We start from the raw sequence: 18,304 nt of genomic DNA, 5'->3' as shown, positions 1-18,304 counted from the left end.
GACTCCGGCCTCATATCGGAAATCATTGGGTCCATGTAAGCAGAGCTGGATGGGTGAGTTTTTTCCCCCCTGACAACGAGGTGACAATAATGTAGTGTCTTGTTTTCATAAATGCAACAGCTGTGACCCAGAGAGAGAAAAGGCAAGGTGGAGGAGAGAAAGGGCAAGGAATGAGGTGAAGACAGAGGAGGTACAAGAGGAATGGGCAGAGGGTGAAATGAAGTAGAAAGACAATAATTTTACTTTAGCACAATATGCTAGGTCAGGGTCTCCTCGTCATATACAGTGTGTTAAGAACTATTCCCAAAGATTTTTATTGGCTCACTATTAAAACAGCTGACATAAAGCTTGTCTACACTGAAAGTGTTTTTTTCCCCATTCCAACCAAGTGGATACACAATTCACTTCGTTGGATCTGGATCTTAGAAGAAAGTAAATAGAGGAAAAAGGCACAAACAAGAAATGGGGACACATTCCTTGTCTATTGAGGCCATCACTGCCGATTCCAGACAATTAAAATGTTGCCCCCAAATCCAAACGACCAGATTACCTGCTGAGCAGCACAGTGGGGGGTCTTAATGCAGTCTAAGAGGGTAATAAAAGAGGATGAATAAAATCAAATCATTCATGGTGAAGAGTGGACATTAACTGAGTGAATAAAACTCACTAGACTGCGTATGTCTGCATGAACACACATGGGCCAACTTGCTTTATGATATGCATTTTATATTTGATACAGATTAGTATATAAGCATATTTAATTAAATTGTCTCGTGATCCTGTTTATTTAGAAAACAGTGGGTGTGAATGACAAAGGGACCTTAAAAGTGAGCCATTTGAAATTTACATGGGCATGGATGTTTAATATGTTAAGACAATACACTGTTCTTAAAATAACAGTATGGAAACTTGGTACATAAGTTGCTCTCCAACTTTTGTTGTGTTGACCTGCAATGTTTAGAATTTGAGTTGATTGCCATTGTGTCCAACTACAGTATGTGACTGTTTATATTTTGTTACTGAGAATCTCTTTGGCTTGTTTATCTGTGACGCCGGAACATGTTTTTAAGATTGTTTAAAAAAAAAAAAAAGGAAATATAATTGAAAAAAATGTGTGTTACAATAGCAGTAATCATGTTTACATGGCCTGTTCAAATAATATTTGTGTGATTTATAGTTTTTTGTAAATTAATTGATTATTTAGCATAGATTTCTCGGCAGCCAACAGAACGATGTTCATTACGATTGCAGTGAATATTAACGTTTCATATTCCAAACTGCTGAATCATCGTATCATGCCGGTCAACAGTAGACAGTAAACATTTAATCAACCCGAGCATATTGGTGTGAATTTCAATAATCACTGAAATATACTGACTTGTATTTTTCTAAACTGTGAAATACTGTTGGGTCTGTCATGAATGATCCCATATGACAGTTTTTTAGACTTATTTTTCTTGTGTATTATTTCCTGTCCCGGTGCTCTTATTTTGGTTCTACTTCCTTTTGGAATTATTGTTGCACTGCACCTTCACACCTGTTGCTCTTTGCTGGATGATTGCTTTTTGTTCATGTGCATGAGTTATCCTGCTGCCGCTACATGCTTTGCAGTAGCTTTTTGTTTCAGATTTTTTTTTTTTCTCTTTACCTGAAGAATTACAGTTGTTTTTTTGTCTCTGCAATCTGTGGTCACACCAACAACAACCACTGTAAACAGTACGGAAACAACACATTTACATTACATTACCCTTTACTGTAAATGGAAACAAAAACAAAACAAACAAAAATATATATATATATAGTATCTTACCAAGCTGTCAACGAGAAGCTTTTTGAAAGAAGGACCAATTTATTCCATAATTGATAAATTGAATTAATATGAACTAACAGCTAATTGACCTCGCTCTAGAGCTCAATGCAATACTTCACCTTTTTGTGTGAGGAAGGTGAGGGGACCTGTCCAGAATTACAAGATAGGTTATGGTTAATGATCCCAAGGGAGTTGGAACACATGTAGCCACCAACAAATGAATATAGTAAGACTTTGCAGTAGTGGATTTATATCTTGCATTTATATAGTACTGTTTTATTTAATATTATCTTATGTTTCGCAGAGTTATAATACAACTGTCAATCAAATGCTAAACATTTCATAATGTACACACTAAAAAATGTTGGGTTAAAAAATAACCCAATTTTAACCCAACTGCTGGTTCAAAAAAGGATGAGCCCCTTATTTGAGTTATTTTAACTCAACATTTTGGGTTAATTTTTTCAACCCAACTTTTGCGTTGAATTATTTAACCCAAAAGTTGAGTTATGCTAACTCAATGTTGGTTGATTCATAATCCAACTATTGGGTTTAATGTAATTAACACAAAAGCTGATTTATGCTCACTACAATGTTGGATTGCGCAATTTAGCGGTCCTTGATCCAATAGTTGGTTACAAATTATACATGAACTGCTAGTTTGTCCTACTCCTTCCCAACTACTGATCACAATTATTTTTATTCCATTAAAATATGCTTAATAGCAAAACATTCCTTTTTTTTTATTTTTATTTTTTTTACAAGAATTGCCATCTATGGTCATAGTAGTCGTATATAGCATGCTCAAATATGTTCATGTATATACGATGTGTGATTGTAAATAAAGTTAATGAGATTAATCCATAATAAAATTCCCTTCAATAAGAGTAACTTTTTAATAAAAAAAAAAGCCTTTTACCCAAAAATGCGTTACTCTTTGAAAAACAACCCAAAAAGGGTTCATCATTTTAAAAACCCAGAAATGTAGTTAAAATAATACCCTTATAACCCCAAAAATGGATTGCTCTTCATAATAACAACTCCAAAATCTAACCCAACACTCGCAACTCATAAATTGGGTTATCAAATTAACCCCACATTTTTTAGTGTGTATGGGGGCAAACTGACAAAAATCAGCAAGTGATTAAAACATTAATATTTCCCCCATTCTATCTCAGTTATTAATTGTTTTGATCAATCAGGCGTTATATGTTGTCTCTCAGACTAGCTTAAGATAAAGTAAAAACAAACACATTTGTAAAACTCAAGTAAATCAAAACTATTTATAGCCTAAATTCAAATTCACTATTGCGGAATGAGAATGTTTTCTAAGTAACCGCTAGAGGGAGACAGATAATGCCAGTATTATTTTCTAGGACCTGTCGTCCACACATGTGAATGTCACATTTTTGGTTGTGCAAACCACAATACCACATTTTTCTCTACAAGACCCTGGTTTCCACTTACGAGGACATTATCAGTGGTGGAAGAAAAGTGCATCACATCGCGTTGGATTCAAGATGGCTGAAAAGACTAGATCCTAAAGTTCAGATAGAAACTTTCAACTTTTTTTTTTGTACTCAAAAAAAATCCATGCCTTACAAGAGTTTAGGTCTTTGGAAGCCACAAGCTTTGCTCAGTTGTTCCACAATTAATGCATAATACTGTATATGCATTTGAAATACAATCTAGACAAAAAAATGTTTGTGTGTATATATATATATATATATATATATATATATATATATACATACATACATACATACATACATACATACATACAGGTAAAAGCCAGTAAATTAGAATATTTTGAAAAACTTGATTTATTTCAGTAATTGCATTCAAAAGGTGTAACTTGTACATTATATTTATTCATTGCACACAGACTGATGCATTCAAATGTTTATTTCATTTAATTTTGATGATTTGAAGTGGCAACAAATGAAAATCCAAAATTCTGTGTGTCACAAAATTAGAATATTACTTAAGGCTAATACAAAAAAGGGATTTTTAGAAATGTTGGCCAACTGAAAAGTATGAAAATGAAAAATATGAGCATGTACAATACTCAATACTTGGTTGGAGCTCCTTTTGCCTCAATTACTGCGTTAATGCGGCGTGGCATGGAGTCGATGAGTTTCTGGCACTGCTCAGGTGTTATGAGAGCCCAGGTTGCTCTGATAGTGGCCTTCAACTCTTCTGCGTTTTTGGGTCTGGCATTCTGCATCTTCCTTTTCACAATACCCCACAGATTTTCTATGGGGCTAAGGTCAGGGGAGTTGGCGGGCCAATTTAGAACAGAAATACCATGGTCCGTAAACCAGACACGGGTAGATTTTGCGCTGTGTGCAGGCGCCAAGTCCTGTTGGAACTTGAAATCTCCATCTCCATAGAGCAGGTCAGCAGCAGGAAGCATGAAGTGCTCTAAAACTTGCTGGTAGACGGCTGCGTTGACCCTGGATCTCAGGAAACAGAGTGGACCGACACCAGCAGATGACATGGCACCCCAAACCATCACCCAACCATGCAAATTTTGCATTTCCTTTGGAAATCGAGGTCCCAGAGTCTGGAGGAAGACAGGAGAGGCACAGGATCCACGTTGCCTGAAGTCTAGTGTAAAGTTTCCACCATCAGTGATGGTTTGGGGTGCCATGTCATCTGCTGGTGTCGGTCCACTCTGTTTCCTGAGATCCAGGGTCAACCCAGCCGTCTACCAGCAAGTTTTAGAGCACTTCATGCTTCCTGCTGCTGACCTGCTCTATGGAGATGGAGATTTCAAGTTCCAACAGGACTTGGCGCCTGCACACAGCGCAAAATCTACCCGTGCCTGGTTTACGGACAATGGGATTTCTGTTCTAAATTGGCCCGCCAACTCCCCTGACCTTAGCCCCATAGAAAATCTGTGGGGTATTGTGAAAAGGAAGATGCAGAATGCCAGACCCAAAAACGCAGAAGAGTTGAAGGCCACTATCAGAGCAACCTGGGCTCTCATAACACCTGGGCAGTGCCAGAAACTCATCGACTCCATGCCACGCCGCATTAACGCAGTAATTGAGGCAAAAGGAGCTCCAACCAAGTATTGAGTATTGTACATGCTCATATTTTTCATTTTCATACTTTTCAGTTGGCCAACATTTCTAAAAATCCCTTTTTTGTATTAGCCTTAAGTAATATTCTAATTTTGTGACACACGGAATTTTGGATTTTCATTTGTTGCCTCTTCAAATCATCAAAATTAAATGAAATAAACATTTGAATGCATCAGTCTGTGTAATGAATAAATATAATGTACAAGTTACACCTTTTGAATGCAATTACTGAAATAAATCAAGTTTTTCAAAATATTCTAATTTACTGGCTTTTACCTGTATATACAAACCCCGTTTCCATATGAGTTGGGAAATTGTGTTAGATGTAAATATAAACGGAATACAATGATTTGCAAATCATTTTCAACCCATATTCAGTTGAATATGCTACAAAGACAACATATTTGATGTTCAAACTTATAAACATGTTTTTTTTTTTGCAAATAATCATTAACTTTTGAATTTGATGCCAGCAACACGTGACGAAGAAGTTGGGAAAGGTGGCAATAAATACTGATAAAGTTGAGGAATGCTCATCAAACACTTATTTGGAACATCCCACAGGTGAACAGGCAAATTGGGAACAGGTGGGTGCCATGATTGGGTATAAAAGTAGATTCCATGAAATGCTCAGTCATTCACAAACAAGGATGGGGCGAGGGTCACCACTTTGTCAACAAATGTGAGCAAATTGTTGAACAGTTTAAGAAAAACCTTTCTCAACCAGCTATTGCAAGGAATTTAGGGATTTCATCATCTACGGTCCGTAATATCATCAAAAGGTTCAGAGAATCTGGAGAAATCACTGTACGTAAGCAGCTAAGCACGTGACGTTCGATCCCTCAGGCTGTACTGCATCAAGTGACATCAGTGTGTAAAGGATATCACCACATGGGCTCAGGAACACTTCAGAAACCCACTGTCAGTAACTACAGTTGGTCGCTACATCTGTAAGTGCAAGTTAAAACTCTCCCATGCAAAGCGAAAACCGTTTATCAACAACACCCAGAAACGCCGTCGGCTTCGCTGGGCCTGAGCTCATCTAAGATGGACTGATACAAAGTGGAATAGTGTTCTGTGATCTGACGAGTCCATCCATCCATCCATTTTCTACCGCTTGTCCCTTTTGGGGTCGCTGGAGCCTATCTCAGCTACAATCGGGCGGAAGGCGGGGTACACCCTGGACAAGTCGCCACCTCATCGCAGGGCCAACACAGATAGACAGACAACATTCACACTCACATTCACACACTAGGGCCAATTTAGTGTTGCCAATCAACCTATCCCCAGGTGCATGTCTTTGGAGGTGGGAGGAAGCCGGAGTACCCGGAGGGAACCCACGCAGTCACGGGGAGAACATGCAAACTCCACACAGAAAGATCCCGAGCCCGGGATTGAACCCACATTTCAAATTGTTTATGGAAACTGTGGACGTCGTGTCCTCCGGACCAAAGAGGAAAAGAACCATCCGGATTGTTATAGGCACAAAGTTGAAAAGCCAGCATCTGTGCTGGTATGGGGGTGTATTAGTGCCCAAGACATAAATAATAAATGATAAATGGGTTGTATTTGTATAGCGCTTTTCTACCTTCAAGGTACTCAAAGCGCTTTGACACTACTTCCACATTTACCCATTCACACACACATTCACACACTGATGGAGGGAGCTGCCATGCAAGGCGCTAACCAGCACCCATCAGGAGCAAGGGTGAAGTGTCTTGCTCAGGACACAACGGACATGACGAGGTTGGTACTAGGTGGGGATTGAACCAGGGACCCTCGGGTTGCGCACGGCCACTCTCCCACTGCGCCACGCCGTCCCTGGGTAACTTACACATCTGTGAAGGCGCCATTAATGCTGAAAGGTACATACAGGTTTTGGAGCAACATATGTTGCCATCCAAGCAATGTTACCATGGACGCCCCTGCTTATTTCAGCAAGACAATGCCAAGCCACGTGTTACATCAACGTGGCTTCATAGTAAAAGAGTGCGGGTACTAGACTGGCCTGCCTGTAGTACAGACCTGTCTCTCATTGAAAATGTGTGGTGCATTATGAAGCCTAAAATACCACAACGGAGACCCCCAGACTGTTGAACAACTTAAGCTGTACATCAATCAAGAATGGGAAAGAATTCCACCTGAGAAGCTTAAAAAATGTGTCTCTTCAGTTCCCAAACGTTTACTGAGTGTTGTTAAAAGGAAAGGCCATGTAACACAGTGGTGAATATGCCCTTTCCCAACTACTTTGGCACGTGTTGCAGCCATGAAATTCTAAGTTAATTATTATTTGCAAACAAAAAAAATAAGTTTATGAGTTTGAACATCAAATATCTTGTCTTTGTAGTGCATTCAATTGAATATTGGTTGAAAAGGATTTGCAAATCATTGTATTCTGTTTATATTTACATCTAACACAATTTCCCAACTCATATGGAAACGGGGTTTGTATATATATATATATATATATATATATATATATATATATAATGTGTGAATATATATATATATATATATACTGTATATATAATGTGTGAATATACTTGCACACACACATATACTCAGTCAAAAATAAAGAGTTAACTCGTTAACCACAAAAACTTATCACAATGATGTATACACACAGACTAGTCACACAATTTATTTTGAATGTACAAATTAAAAAGGCGGTGCAAATAAATTATGTTTATTCAACTAACACATTAATAAAAATGTTCCTGTGTGACATTCTGATATTTGTTTTTTTTTGGTTAATTCAAATTACGGAAGCTGGTAATAAACTGTGATTAATCGATTAATCAAAATTTTAAAGTGATTTGTTTCTGATTCAAAATATATTTGACAGCAATAATATATATATACATAGCCCCCACCAGGCACAAAAAGGAATTACACCTGCTGTTTGCATGTGTTTTTTAATTAAATCCAAGAGTCACATTAACAAGTTACATCATCGCTGTCCTTAATAGACACATTTAAAGTAGCTTGCCATAATGACTCTTCTTTAAAATGCATTGCTAAAACAAAACAGGTGAAGAAAAACTACAAAAGAAACAGTTTTAGTCCGAAAGCAGTGAGCCATCAGAAAGACATTCACTCTGTAAAGAGTACACAACATTTTTCTTCTTAGGCTCAATGTTGGACAAACAGTTTTTAGCAGGCAGCATAAATACAAGTTTCCGAATTACGGTAAGGAACAAATAAAAGTTTTCTCCCCAATAAGGACATTTTGCAGGTGTAAATACAGACATAAGCTATATGTTTCACTTGATCATTTAAACTTTTAAAGTACACACAGAAAATAAAGCACAGGGAGGATTTAATGTGATTCAAAACGTTTCACTTAAGGTAAAACCCTTGTTTGAGTAGTACTTCACAGTCGGTTTCCTGTCCAGATTTACAAAATCTGAATGGTGTTGTTTTACATCAACATGGAAAATATCCATTTAAACATTTCAATACATTTTCCACTCTGCAGGCCAAGCTTTTTTCTACTCATTTAAATCGGTTACAAGTTGCCAAGTTTGCAAAGTCATTCATTTCCATGCTGTAAATGTTCAACAGTCCAAGACAAAGCATATGAATCGGTCTAAAAAGTGAATCTTAGGCATACAATTGAATAAAACTCTGAATAAACGTGAGGTGCAACTTTTTCTAATTGCCTAATCCTATTAGTGTAGCGTATAATAGATAGAACTATTCCTAACAAAAAGGCAAACTAACTTAACATGCTTCATGTGACCTTTCTTTATAAAATAAAGAAGACTAAAGTGCATGGACCAATACAAACTTGAGAGAGCAAAGGCTCAACGAAAATGAATACTTAACTGATTCATTGTTTATTTTTCTTAAATATGTGTACAATCTGGAGCTTTAAGCAATGTGGCCCGTCATTCGATGCTCAGGTCACCTCAAGGCCTGACATGTTTGTACTCGCAGTACGCTTAGCTCAACATGTACACCCTAAACAAAAAAAACCTTAAAGAAAGGGTTTAAGAAGTGTACATTTTACAAACAAATCTTCATTTTGCTTTAAGTAGCTTGATTGTGACAAGATTGTCTATACATTCTCTTATTGTAAGCATAGAAACTATATAGATTCAAGGCTATCGGTTTTCCCTAAAAAAATCTGCATTTAGTTTTGGAGCAGTCAACTATTAGCAGAAATGGGAATATTTTGACGGTAGAACTTTACACTGCGGTGGAGAAATACAGCACTTCAGTATTATACAAAGAAAAGAAACGGAATGTGGCTCATTTCCCCCCACCGACACTTTGCAGAGATCACAGATTTCTGTAATGGCAGTGAAAATAAAAACAATAAAAAATCATTCATATACGTATATCAAAAATTCACAAAATGTCCTGCATTTGGAATATTCAAAATACATATTAGAACTCTTTAAAAGTACAATATTTGAGGAGGCTTAAGAAAAGTGAACTATTGCTTCACTGAAAGCCAGAACAGGAATACATGCAAGAATGGAATAAATCAAACAGTGTAAATAACTAACAAGATACAAATACATTTCTTTGAGAAACAACCCATTTAAGATTAATCTGCTTAAGATAGGTGCCAATTTCCCTTTTACTATTTTAATCAACATGACAACAATTGTGAAAGAAAGAAAATAATTTTTTGGGGCAGAAATTGTTAAGTAGTTTCAAACTGGATCAAAACATTTGTTTACTTATTATGTTGCATGTTAGTGTACTGGGTTAATAAAACAATAGGACCCTTAGATATTTTTTTTCCCTGGCAATTGAATATGCTGTGAACTGAATAGGAATGATGACAAATGTAGGGCAATGTAAGGCAGAAAGGGAATTAGGTATGACATGTCTTTTGCAAAATGTATCTTAGCCAGCCAAACCATCATTTCCCTTTAAAGCCATTACACCACTGACTGAAGGGACAGTACAGGCATAGTAGGTGACATCTAATCACCAAACATATTTTTGGTCCACGTTATGTCGTCACAGCATAAAAGACACTTGAATGAGTGTAAGAATGACTGGGTAGAACAGTATTCACGTCTTACAGTGGAAAAAAAACTAAAAAAACTAGGACATGCACAGAACCAGTCAAGAATGATGACATCATACAAGTCTGTCATTTTTGTTTTGTTGAACCCTGAGCTAAATCAAAAATATAGTATAAATATATGTAGAGAACAGGCTCTTAGCAAAAATGTCATTCAACTCTGTGTCCCGAGTTCACCTCAAATGTGGCTTGATGCAGTAAAATTGCTTCAAGTGATCCAGCAATTGTCACTGGTCAACTCGGGTGGTCTTTCGTTACATAAATATTCCTTAATACTGCCTAAAATAAAACCTGTCCAAACACACTGCACTCGCTAAATAAAAAGGCAGCTACCTTTTAAAAAAAACTGCAACAAGGTAAAACAAAATTACAAACACGATTTCCTTTCATTGTCGAGGCATGATTTCCACTTGCTATAAACATGCAGAGCCTATACAGAATAGTGGCGTGAAAAAAAAGACCAAAAAAACCTAAACCCAGACTATAATAATTCAAGTATGTATGTATTGTATCCTAAACAGCCAACTTGGCCTTCTGACAACCCTTGCTACAAAAACCAAAAGTAATTAAAGTAATAGAAAACTGCGATCATCATGCAGAACCTAAACCAATAAATTTGTCTGGACATAATACTAGCAAAGGGGTAAGGTAAACATCTGATTTGTATGTACTGAAATATAGTCCCTTACAGTTTAAAAATGCAACTACCGGTACTACCAAGTATGCGTCACACAAAAACATCTTCTCTCCCGGAGAGACATTTGTGTTTTCCCCTACAAACACTACCAACTCTTTTTAGTTGTGTTTCTTTAAGAGTCCATGTATTGAGCGGTCATGGTCTTTGGGGCTGAAGTCGGGGCATATTCCATTTGTAATTTTGTCGGCAGTGGCACGCACATTGTGGATTGACAGTTTTGGCTTTGTTTGTTGTTGGATTTTACCACTGTTGAGACCAGGATTTTCTGTGTACAGGTACTCCTCTGCAAAGTCAATGTGTTCCTCCACAAAGCTCCTGAAATTCTCTGCAAATACACAACGGGAGAGCGCCAAAAACAAATGAGCAGACAACCTAATTTAAAAGGGACTTATTTTGTGATGAAAAAACTCACATACCAATGCTTCAGTCATTTAAACAACTGAACATTGTTTAACTTTTAAACCAAAATGTCTTTAAAAAAATACAAACGTTTAATTTGTTTTCATATACAGGCGCATCTCAATAATTTGATAATGTCGCACAAAAAGCATTTTAATTCAGGAATTGAATTAAAACAAAAAGGTACTAATTAAAGGCTACCGTTTTTGACTGTGGATCAGTAGTTTACAGTATTTAACTTTCTGATAATTCAAATAGATGTGTAGTAAATGTATAGAATGCTGTCAGTGTTGCAAAAGGTTTGCAGTATAAGCTGCACATAGGGGTGCCATACTAGAAGGGGCACCAAAGCAATGAGCAGGGAATTATTCCGAGTTGGCATTTGCTTTATTTAACAGCGGTTTGTGCATGTGTAAATGATATAATCAATAACAGAGGCACGTCAATGCCACCTCATCTTGCCCCTTTCTCGCTCTCCCTCTCGCTCTCTCTCATACACACGTCATGCCGCGGCTCCTCTGTACCTCCCCCAAATGTGCATAGGGCCCTCTGCTTTGCATCAAGAAGCGCATATGTAAACTGTCAATTTAGAAATGACAAAAATGTTACTTAAAGGAATCTTACATCTAACATATTCCTATCCACTTCTTACTATCTCATTGATTTGAATTTGAAAACAATAATTCCCTGGTGATTAGTCTCACTCCTGTGGCACACAGTTAGTACCTGTCTCAGAAGATGGTGGTCCTGCGATCGACTCACTGACAAAGTAGAGTTAGAATAGTGTAAACTTTGTTTTAATGATGTTAAAATTTTTATTTTCCACAAAGAAAATATTTACAGATTTTTTTACTATTAATACTGGGTTTTTTTTAACAAAAAAGGATCAAATTGAAGTGCATGTTACATGCTAAAATGTTGCCGTTTTAGGGGGATCAAGCACCATTTAAATTAATTTAAATTCCTTTCAACGGGCAACGTTGATTTCAGATACGAGAGTTTTGAGCTATAACCTCGATCATGGAACCAATTGCTCTTGTAAGGATATTACACTGTATAAGAATTTTATATTTTGAATTAAACTACTAAAATAAATTTGCTTTGAAAAATATTCAAATTCATTGAGATGTGCCTTGTTTTTGAATTGTGCTCTGTAAATAACCTTGCCATGCCTTACTGTATATAAGATTGTTAGTTCTTACCAAATGTGACCTTTTCCGTGTCTTCACTGTCAATGGCAGCAAACAGTCGTGTTACAATGAGGTGACTCACTCCCAAAGCGGTCTGCAGAATAACTGCCAACTCTGTCTCTGTGATAGCGCCATCCTCGTCTGCTTCAAACATCTGGAAAATACGCCATATAAGCAAAATATATATAAATTGCTTTGGACTGTTGCGGTCACAAACTTTACCTTGGCTTTGAGACTATAAAAGACTTATTAGAGCACCATTAGATGTTTATAAATTGTGGTAATATCTTTGAATGTAAAACATTTCATGAGACCCTCATTCATAAAGTACATTGAAGACGGACTAAATTAAAACGGACATGATTTAAGCAACTTCCTGCTACCAGACAAAGAGTTTAGTTGAATAACCTTAAAAGCAAACTCAATACCAATCACTTTTAACATTACATATCCGTTTGTTTTACACCAAAAACAAAATAAAAATGATCCTAGAAAGCTGTGTGGATATTGTTGGTATTCTACTGAAGAAGCGTTTATGAAAACGATTCAAACCAGCAGTTAGATTGGTTTAAACCAAAATAAAACTCACCTTAAAAGCCAATTTCATGGTTTCCAGAGTTTTAGCAGGTCTGCATACAACAGATAAGGCTATCACGTATTCTCTCACATCCATGCTGTTTTCTTCATGCTAGAAAAGTGAAGGTAGCACATAAAATATGAAATCAGTGATCATGTCCCTCAATGTATTCATTTAGGTGGCAAGAATGTCAGTTAACATTAGCATTTATGAGATAGCACAATAAACATATGATATGCAGGTATCTCAATTTTTAATACTATTCCGTTCCAAAAAGTTAATAGCACAAAAACTGGGCACTTTTTTCCCCAGAAGAAATAATCCAATTAATCCATTCCAGACATCCAAAATGTTAACACAAAACATTGTTAATATAGAACAATTAAGAGTTTTGCAAACAGAACATTTTGGAGAATGCATATTACTGAAATGGATAAAAGAACATTTAAAATCTTTTCATCTTTTTCAAAACCTCTTGTTCACAAAGAGGGCAATCAGCAGCAAGCGAAGAAAAAGCCAAACAGACCAGTTAATACGTTGCTACTAGGGATGTAACGATAAATCGTATTAGTAATTAACCGTGGTAAAACTCCTCACCGTTAGGATTACAGTTTTAAATCAAAATGATCTCAAAACTGTGATTGATAAGCACACTTTGATAAATGTACCCATCTGTTATACAGATTATTTACCGGAGAAGCAAGCACGTGCTTTAATGACTGTCTAGCAATCTTAAATGCTAACATGAATACAAGACAATAACAGCATACCCCATTCAAAACGTACAGTATATAAAAACATTGCTGTCTAAGCAACTAAGCTTTTCAATTGTGCACATTGAACCTACAAGCTGTGTTCTCTTAGAACAGAATGGTGGAACGGAGGAATATGACATGGATGTGTCAACAACAGGAAATTAACCCGTGTGACATCACAAACTGGTAATGCCACACTCGTTTTGCTTTATTAAAAAATATTTTAAACCCTTTACAAATTAAAACAGAAGATAAACATATAAACACTCAGATATAATATGGCTCTTAGGAAGCAAGAAAGTATATACTTTGTCTCATTACAATTTTTAAATAAAACTTAGTAAAAATACTTCATTGTTAAGGGTACTATTTAACACATTCAACACTACTGTTATAACGATACCTGTGATCACAATATATATAGTTAAATCCCTTGTTGCTTTTTTCTTGAACATTTTTGAAATATATATATATTTTTTACCATATTTTTGTGCTGGCAGTGGCACTTGTGTTATATTCAAGAACAACAACTGTATGCACACACTAAGTTTACATCAGATGACACAATTAGATGTATGCACGAGACGAGCGCTTCACTCCACAACACATTCCTTTTACCAACTTTCCTTTGACCCGTGGTGGGCTATTTTGCAGCTGGGCTCAATAAAAAAGTATATAATAAAAATGCAGACGGTCTTAAAGCATATTTGCCAAACACTCACAGAATTATGCAGTGTTTGCTAGGATGAAGAAAAGAGACAGTCAGGCTCCTTCCTTTATCAGTGATCTGATCCAGCCTTACACCCCAACTCGGGCTCTGAGGTTTTTGGATCAGAATCTGCTGAAGGTTCCACACAATTGTTTTCGGACTAAAGGTCATCAATCTTTTCAGGCGGTTGCTCCAATGCTTTGGAATGATTTTTCGTCCCCATTGCGCTCAGTTGACATCTTTAAAAGCAAACTTAAAGACTGTTACGGCTTTTAATTAGCTTCTCTTGGACTGCTATGATTTTTATGTTGTCTTATATATTGTGTTATAGTGTGTTTTTATATTGGCCTTTTTTCTTGCACGTGTTTTCTTATACATCAATTGTGTAGGAAAGCACTTTGTGGCATTTTGTCTGTGAAAGGTGATATACAAAAATGTACGTATTTAAATGTACTTACATATATGGCGTTGTTCATCGTTCTGTACGTGGTTTATAACAAATAAACTACCCGCACACACAATATAATAATGATTCAAGAGTTCCCTGGCTGTAATCTGTATACCGCGTCCCAACTCTACAATACTCAAAATCCATTATACACAGAGACTGAGTCCCCAATGTGTGGAAGTCTTTGTTTGGGCAGTCTGTTCAGCAAAATTATTTGCAGGCAAACAGATATAACGGAGACAGGGCACACAAAAAGACCTTTCTGGCAATAATTTCACTGAAAAAACTGAATTACATAAAACATATAATAAATAACATTTCTCAAACTTATAAGACAATTAGCCTAGGACAGTAAGCTCTGACCTCATCAAAAAGGGCAAACATATCTCGTAGCATGTCTGAAACAGGCACATCCAAGAACTGAGCCAAGTCTTCCAAGCAGAGCTTCTGTTCTTCTAGCTTCCTGGAACGGTTCCCATACTCCTGCAGAACCTTTTCAGTGTTTTGGGGTTTCAGCCTGTAATGGGACATACAGTTCAATCAATACTGTGCATCATTCAAAAAAGCAAAACATTTAGAAATAAGAATCTTAGCCCATCTGTCAATTGTTTAACTTCCTTAAAAACCTTTATAAATCTGTGTATCATATTAGTATTGCTTCCAACACAGTTGTTTCAATGACTCATTAGTTTTCCTGGAATTTGATTTATTTAAGAGGCCACCATATCGGGACGTGTAATCAATATGTAGAAACAATTTCCTTATACGATGGTAAAATCAAACTCAGTTTCCGGTACTGTGAATTTGGGATATCTTACCCCAATCTCCTAACAAGTTTAGCAAACTCCAACAGGCAGGTGTCAACTGGTAGTCTCAGCTGGCCGTCTGCCATGGCAAGCTGGCAGTCCTCAAATGAATAATCTGTAATGGGGACTCCTAAGGCTCTGTGCAAAATAAAGACAATAACAAATCTTCAATATACAATATCTAGACCTGCTAAAATGTATTCATTGACCGCTGATCATGTTGCCTTTCACTGGTTTTACTTCCAATTTCAGTTATGGACCGGAAAGGCTGTGTTTGATCGGCTTGTAGTGCTGTACATTATTTCCTGTCTATATATGAGTAATAGAGGCCAGACAGCCTACCTTTACGAACACCTTCTCCTCCAACTGTTGTATTATAAAATGTGGTTTCTCAAAAAGTTGCAGTTACTTCACAAGCCCACTACTGGTGGTGTATAAAGTAATGCAAAAGTTTTTAGTTTTTTTTTATTTATGTTGTAAAAATCTAACTAAATAATAAAAAAAAACAGCAAAAAGGGTCAAAAAATGGAGCGACAGATACATAAAAAAAACCCATTGCTTTGATAATAAATGGGTGAACGCATGCAAATGCATTTGCTGTAAAGCTTAAGTCAAGTGTAGCAGTTGGTGTAGACTGGTTAGCTGTAAAACTTTAAAGTAGACATATACATAAGATTGTTTTCTGAATTTACAACTTACTTGAATTAACACTTCCCACCACCTTCATAAACAGTAGTTAAAAATACAAATACACAACACTAAGTACTTACTCAGCCATGACACGCCTCACATTGATAGCAAAGAGAGCAGGATTTCTTTTCTCCTCCTCAGAGGGTGTATAAATTGGAAGAAACTGAGGAAAGAGAATGCTCAATAAATTATTTAAATATATTATAATGTAATGTCAAACACTGTTATCCCCTTTAAAAGATGTGAAATTAATGCAGGGAAATTAATAGGAATAGACATATCTTATATCATGTGAGGAACTATGAGATGCAGACTAATCCAGAAATACACCAGTAAGTACGGAAAAGGAAAACTGACAACTGCACTTACTTCAGGAATTACAAATTTGTACAGCAAAAAAGTGGCATTACTGTGTGAGATGCATAAAGTGCCTCATAGTACGCTTATATTTTCTGCAAATAGTTTTTTCAGAGAACAACACTAAATAAATTACACAGTGATATCATGTAAAGCAGTGTACATCTTATTTGTGTAAATGTACTACTCCTTAAAAATAACATATGAAGCGGGTTATACTGAAAACACAATTGTCAAAAGGAATGGTTTTAGGACAACTCTGTAAAAGGCCTTGAATCGCCCAGTCAGAGCCCAGACTTTAATCTCTGGAGAGATTTGACAATGGCTGCGCACTGAAGCTTCCCATCAAACTTGATAAAGCTTTAGAGGTGCTGCAAAAACGAATAGACGAGACTGTCCAAAAATTAGGTGTGCCAAGCTTGGGGCAATATATTCAAAAATAATTGAAGATGTAATTTCTGCCAACGGTGCATCAACAAGGTACAGAGCTAAGGCTGTGAATACTTATGTACATGTGATATCTTGGTGTTTTATTTTTAATACATTTGCAAAAAAAAAAAAAAAGTATTTCACATTGTCATTATAGCGTTTTGTGTGTAAAAGTTTGAGGACTAAAATGAATGTAGTCCATTATGGAATAAAGCTGTAACATAGCAAAATGTGGAAAAAGTGAAACACTATGAATATTTTCCGGATGCACAGTACGTTGACGCTTGCAGGTAAACAAAAGTAGAAGACAGAGGAATTAACTACATTTTTAATTGAGGTTATCCAGGATAGGGATGTCCCGATCCGATATTTGGATCGGATCGGCTGCCGATATTTGCCAAAAATTGCGTATCGGCAAGGCATGGGAAAATGCCGATCCAGATCCAGTTTAAAAAAAAACTCCGGTCCGTGTTTTCCAACGCACCGATTTAAATAATACATTCCCATACCTGCCAACTTTTGAAATCAGAAAAACCTAGTAGCCAGGGTCCAGGGGCCGCAGGCCCCGGTAGGTCCAGGACAAAGTCCTGGTGGGGGGTTCAGGCTTCGCCCCCCGACGCAAAATGATTATTAGCATTCAGACAGGTTAAAATGTTGCTAAAACCATCACTTTTCTATCAGTCACAGTGACTTTTCAAAACAAAAATATTACAGCAAAAATCATATGGGTTGATTGACATGTTGATTCTGTAAGCTAACTTCAATAGTTTGAAATTATTTTGACAATTAATGCCAGTTATCCTGTCAACCTTTCACAAGACTTCAATTTGTTGATTGAAAGTATAAACAGTATAAACACTTTTTACAGTAAACAAATGGTAAAACAGTACTAAACAATTCCATTAAAAAAAAAATTGGTGTCATTATTAACCTTCTGTCCAAGCTTGTATAATCTACTGCCTTGTTCAATTGTATAAAATATTCTGTGCCTAAAATTCACATTTCTATCACAATTATCATACTGTAAACATGGTAAGCTAACTTCATTAAAATTAATAGTCCTGTCAATAGCATGGAATTACAATTCAAATGTAGTTTTTTTGGAAGCCTTTCAAAAGAATTCAAAATATGAAAAATTAATGAAAATTAATTTAAGCCATCAGACACTTGAAAAGTGGCACATCACATCTCTAATGTAATCATTTTAACTTTTCAACAGAAATAGCACTGCAACAATATTAAGGACATACTTCTGTATTTTGGTAGTTATGCTGTCAACATTTAACAAGATTTCTTCAACTTGG

General features: G+C 36.3%; 1 protein-coding gene across 1 annotated transcript in view; it reads right to left on the bottom strand.

The window, feature by feature from the left end:
• Window positions 1-7,798: 7,798 nt before the first annotated feature.
• LOC133598363 (lysophosphatidylcholine acyltransferase 1) overlaps window positions 7,799-18,304 on the bottom strand; it is a 37,075-nt gene continuing 26,569 nt past the window's right edge. The window contains exons 9-14 of the mRNA XM_061951074.1: window positions 16,295-16,377; window positions 15,537-15,662; window positions 15,082-15,235; window positions 12,819-12,917; window positions 12,242-12,383; window positions 7,799-10,965 (exon numbers count right to left, since the gene is read on the bottom strand). Of these exons, the coding sequence (XP_061807058.1) occupies window positions 10,739-10,965; window positions 12,242-12,383; window positions 12,819-12,917; window positions 15,082-15,235; window positions 15,537-15,662; window positions 16,295-16,377 (831 nt within the window). The 3' untranslated portion in view covers window positions 7,799-10,738. The remainder of the gene's footprint in view (window positions 10,966-12,241; window positions 12,384-12,818; window positions 12,918-15,081; window positions 15,236-15,536; window positions 15,663-16,294; window positions 16,378-18,304) is intronic.

Source organism: Nerophis lumbriciformis, linkage group LG04 (assembly GCF_033978685.3).
Source record: "Nerophis lumbriciformis linkage group LG04, RoL_Nlum_v2.1, whole genome shotgun sequence".
NCBI lineage: Eukaryota > Metazoa > Chordata > Actinopteri > Syngnathiformes > Syngnathidae > Nerophis > Nerophis lumbriciformis.
This window is presented reverse-complemented; position numbering and strand designations above follow the sequence as displayed.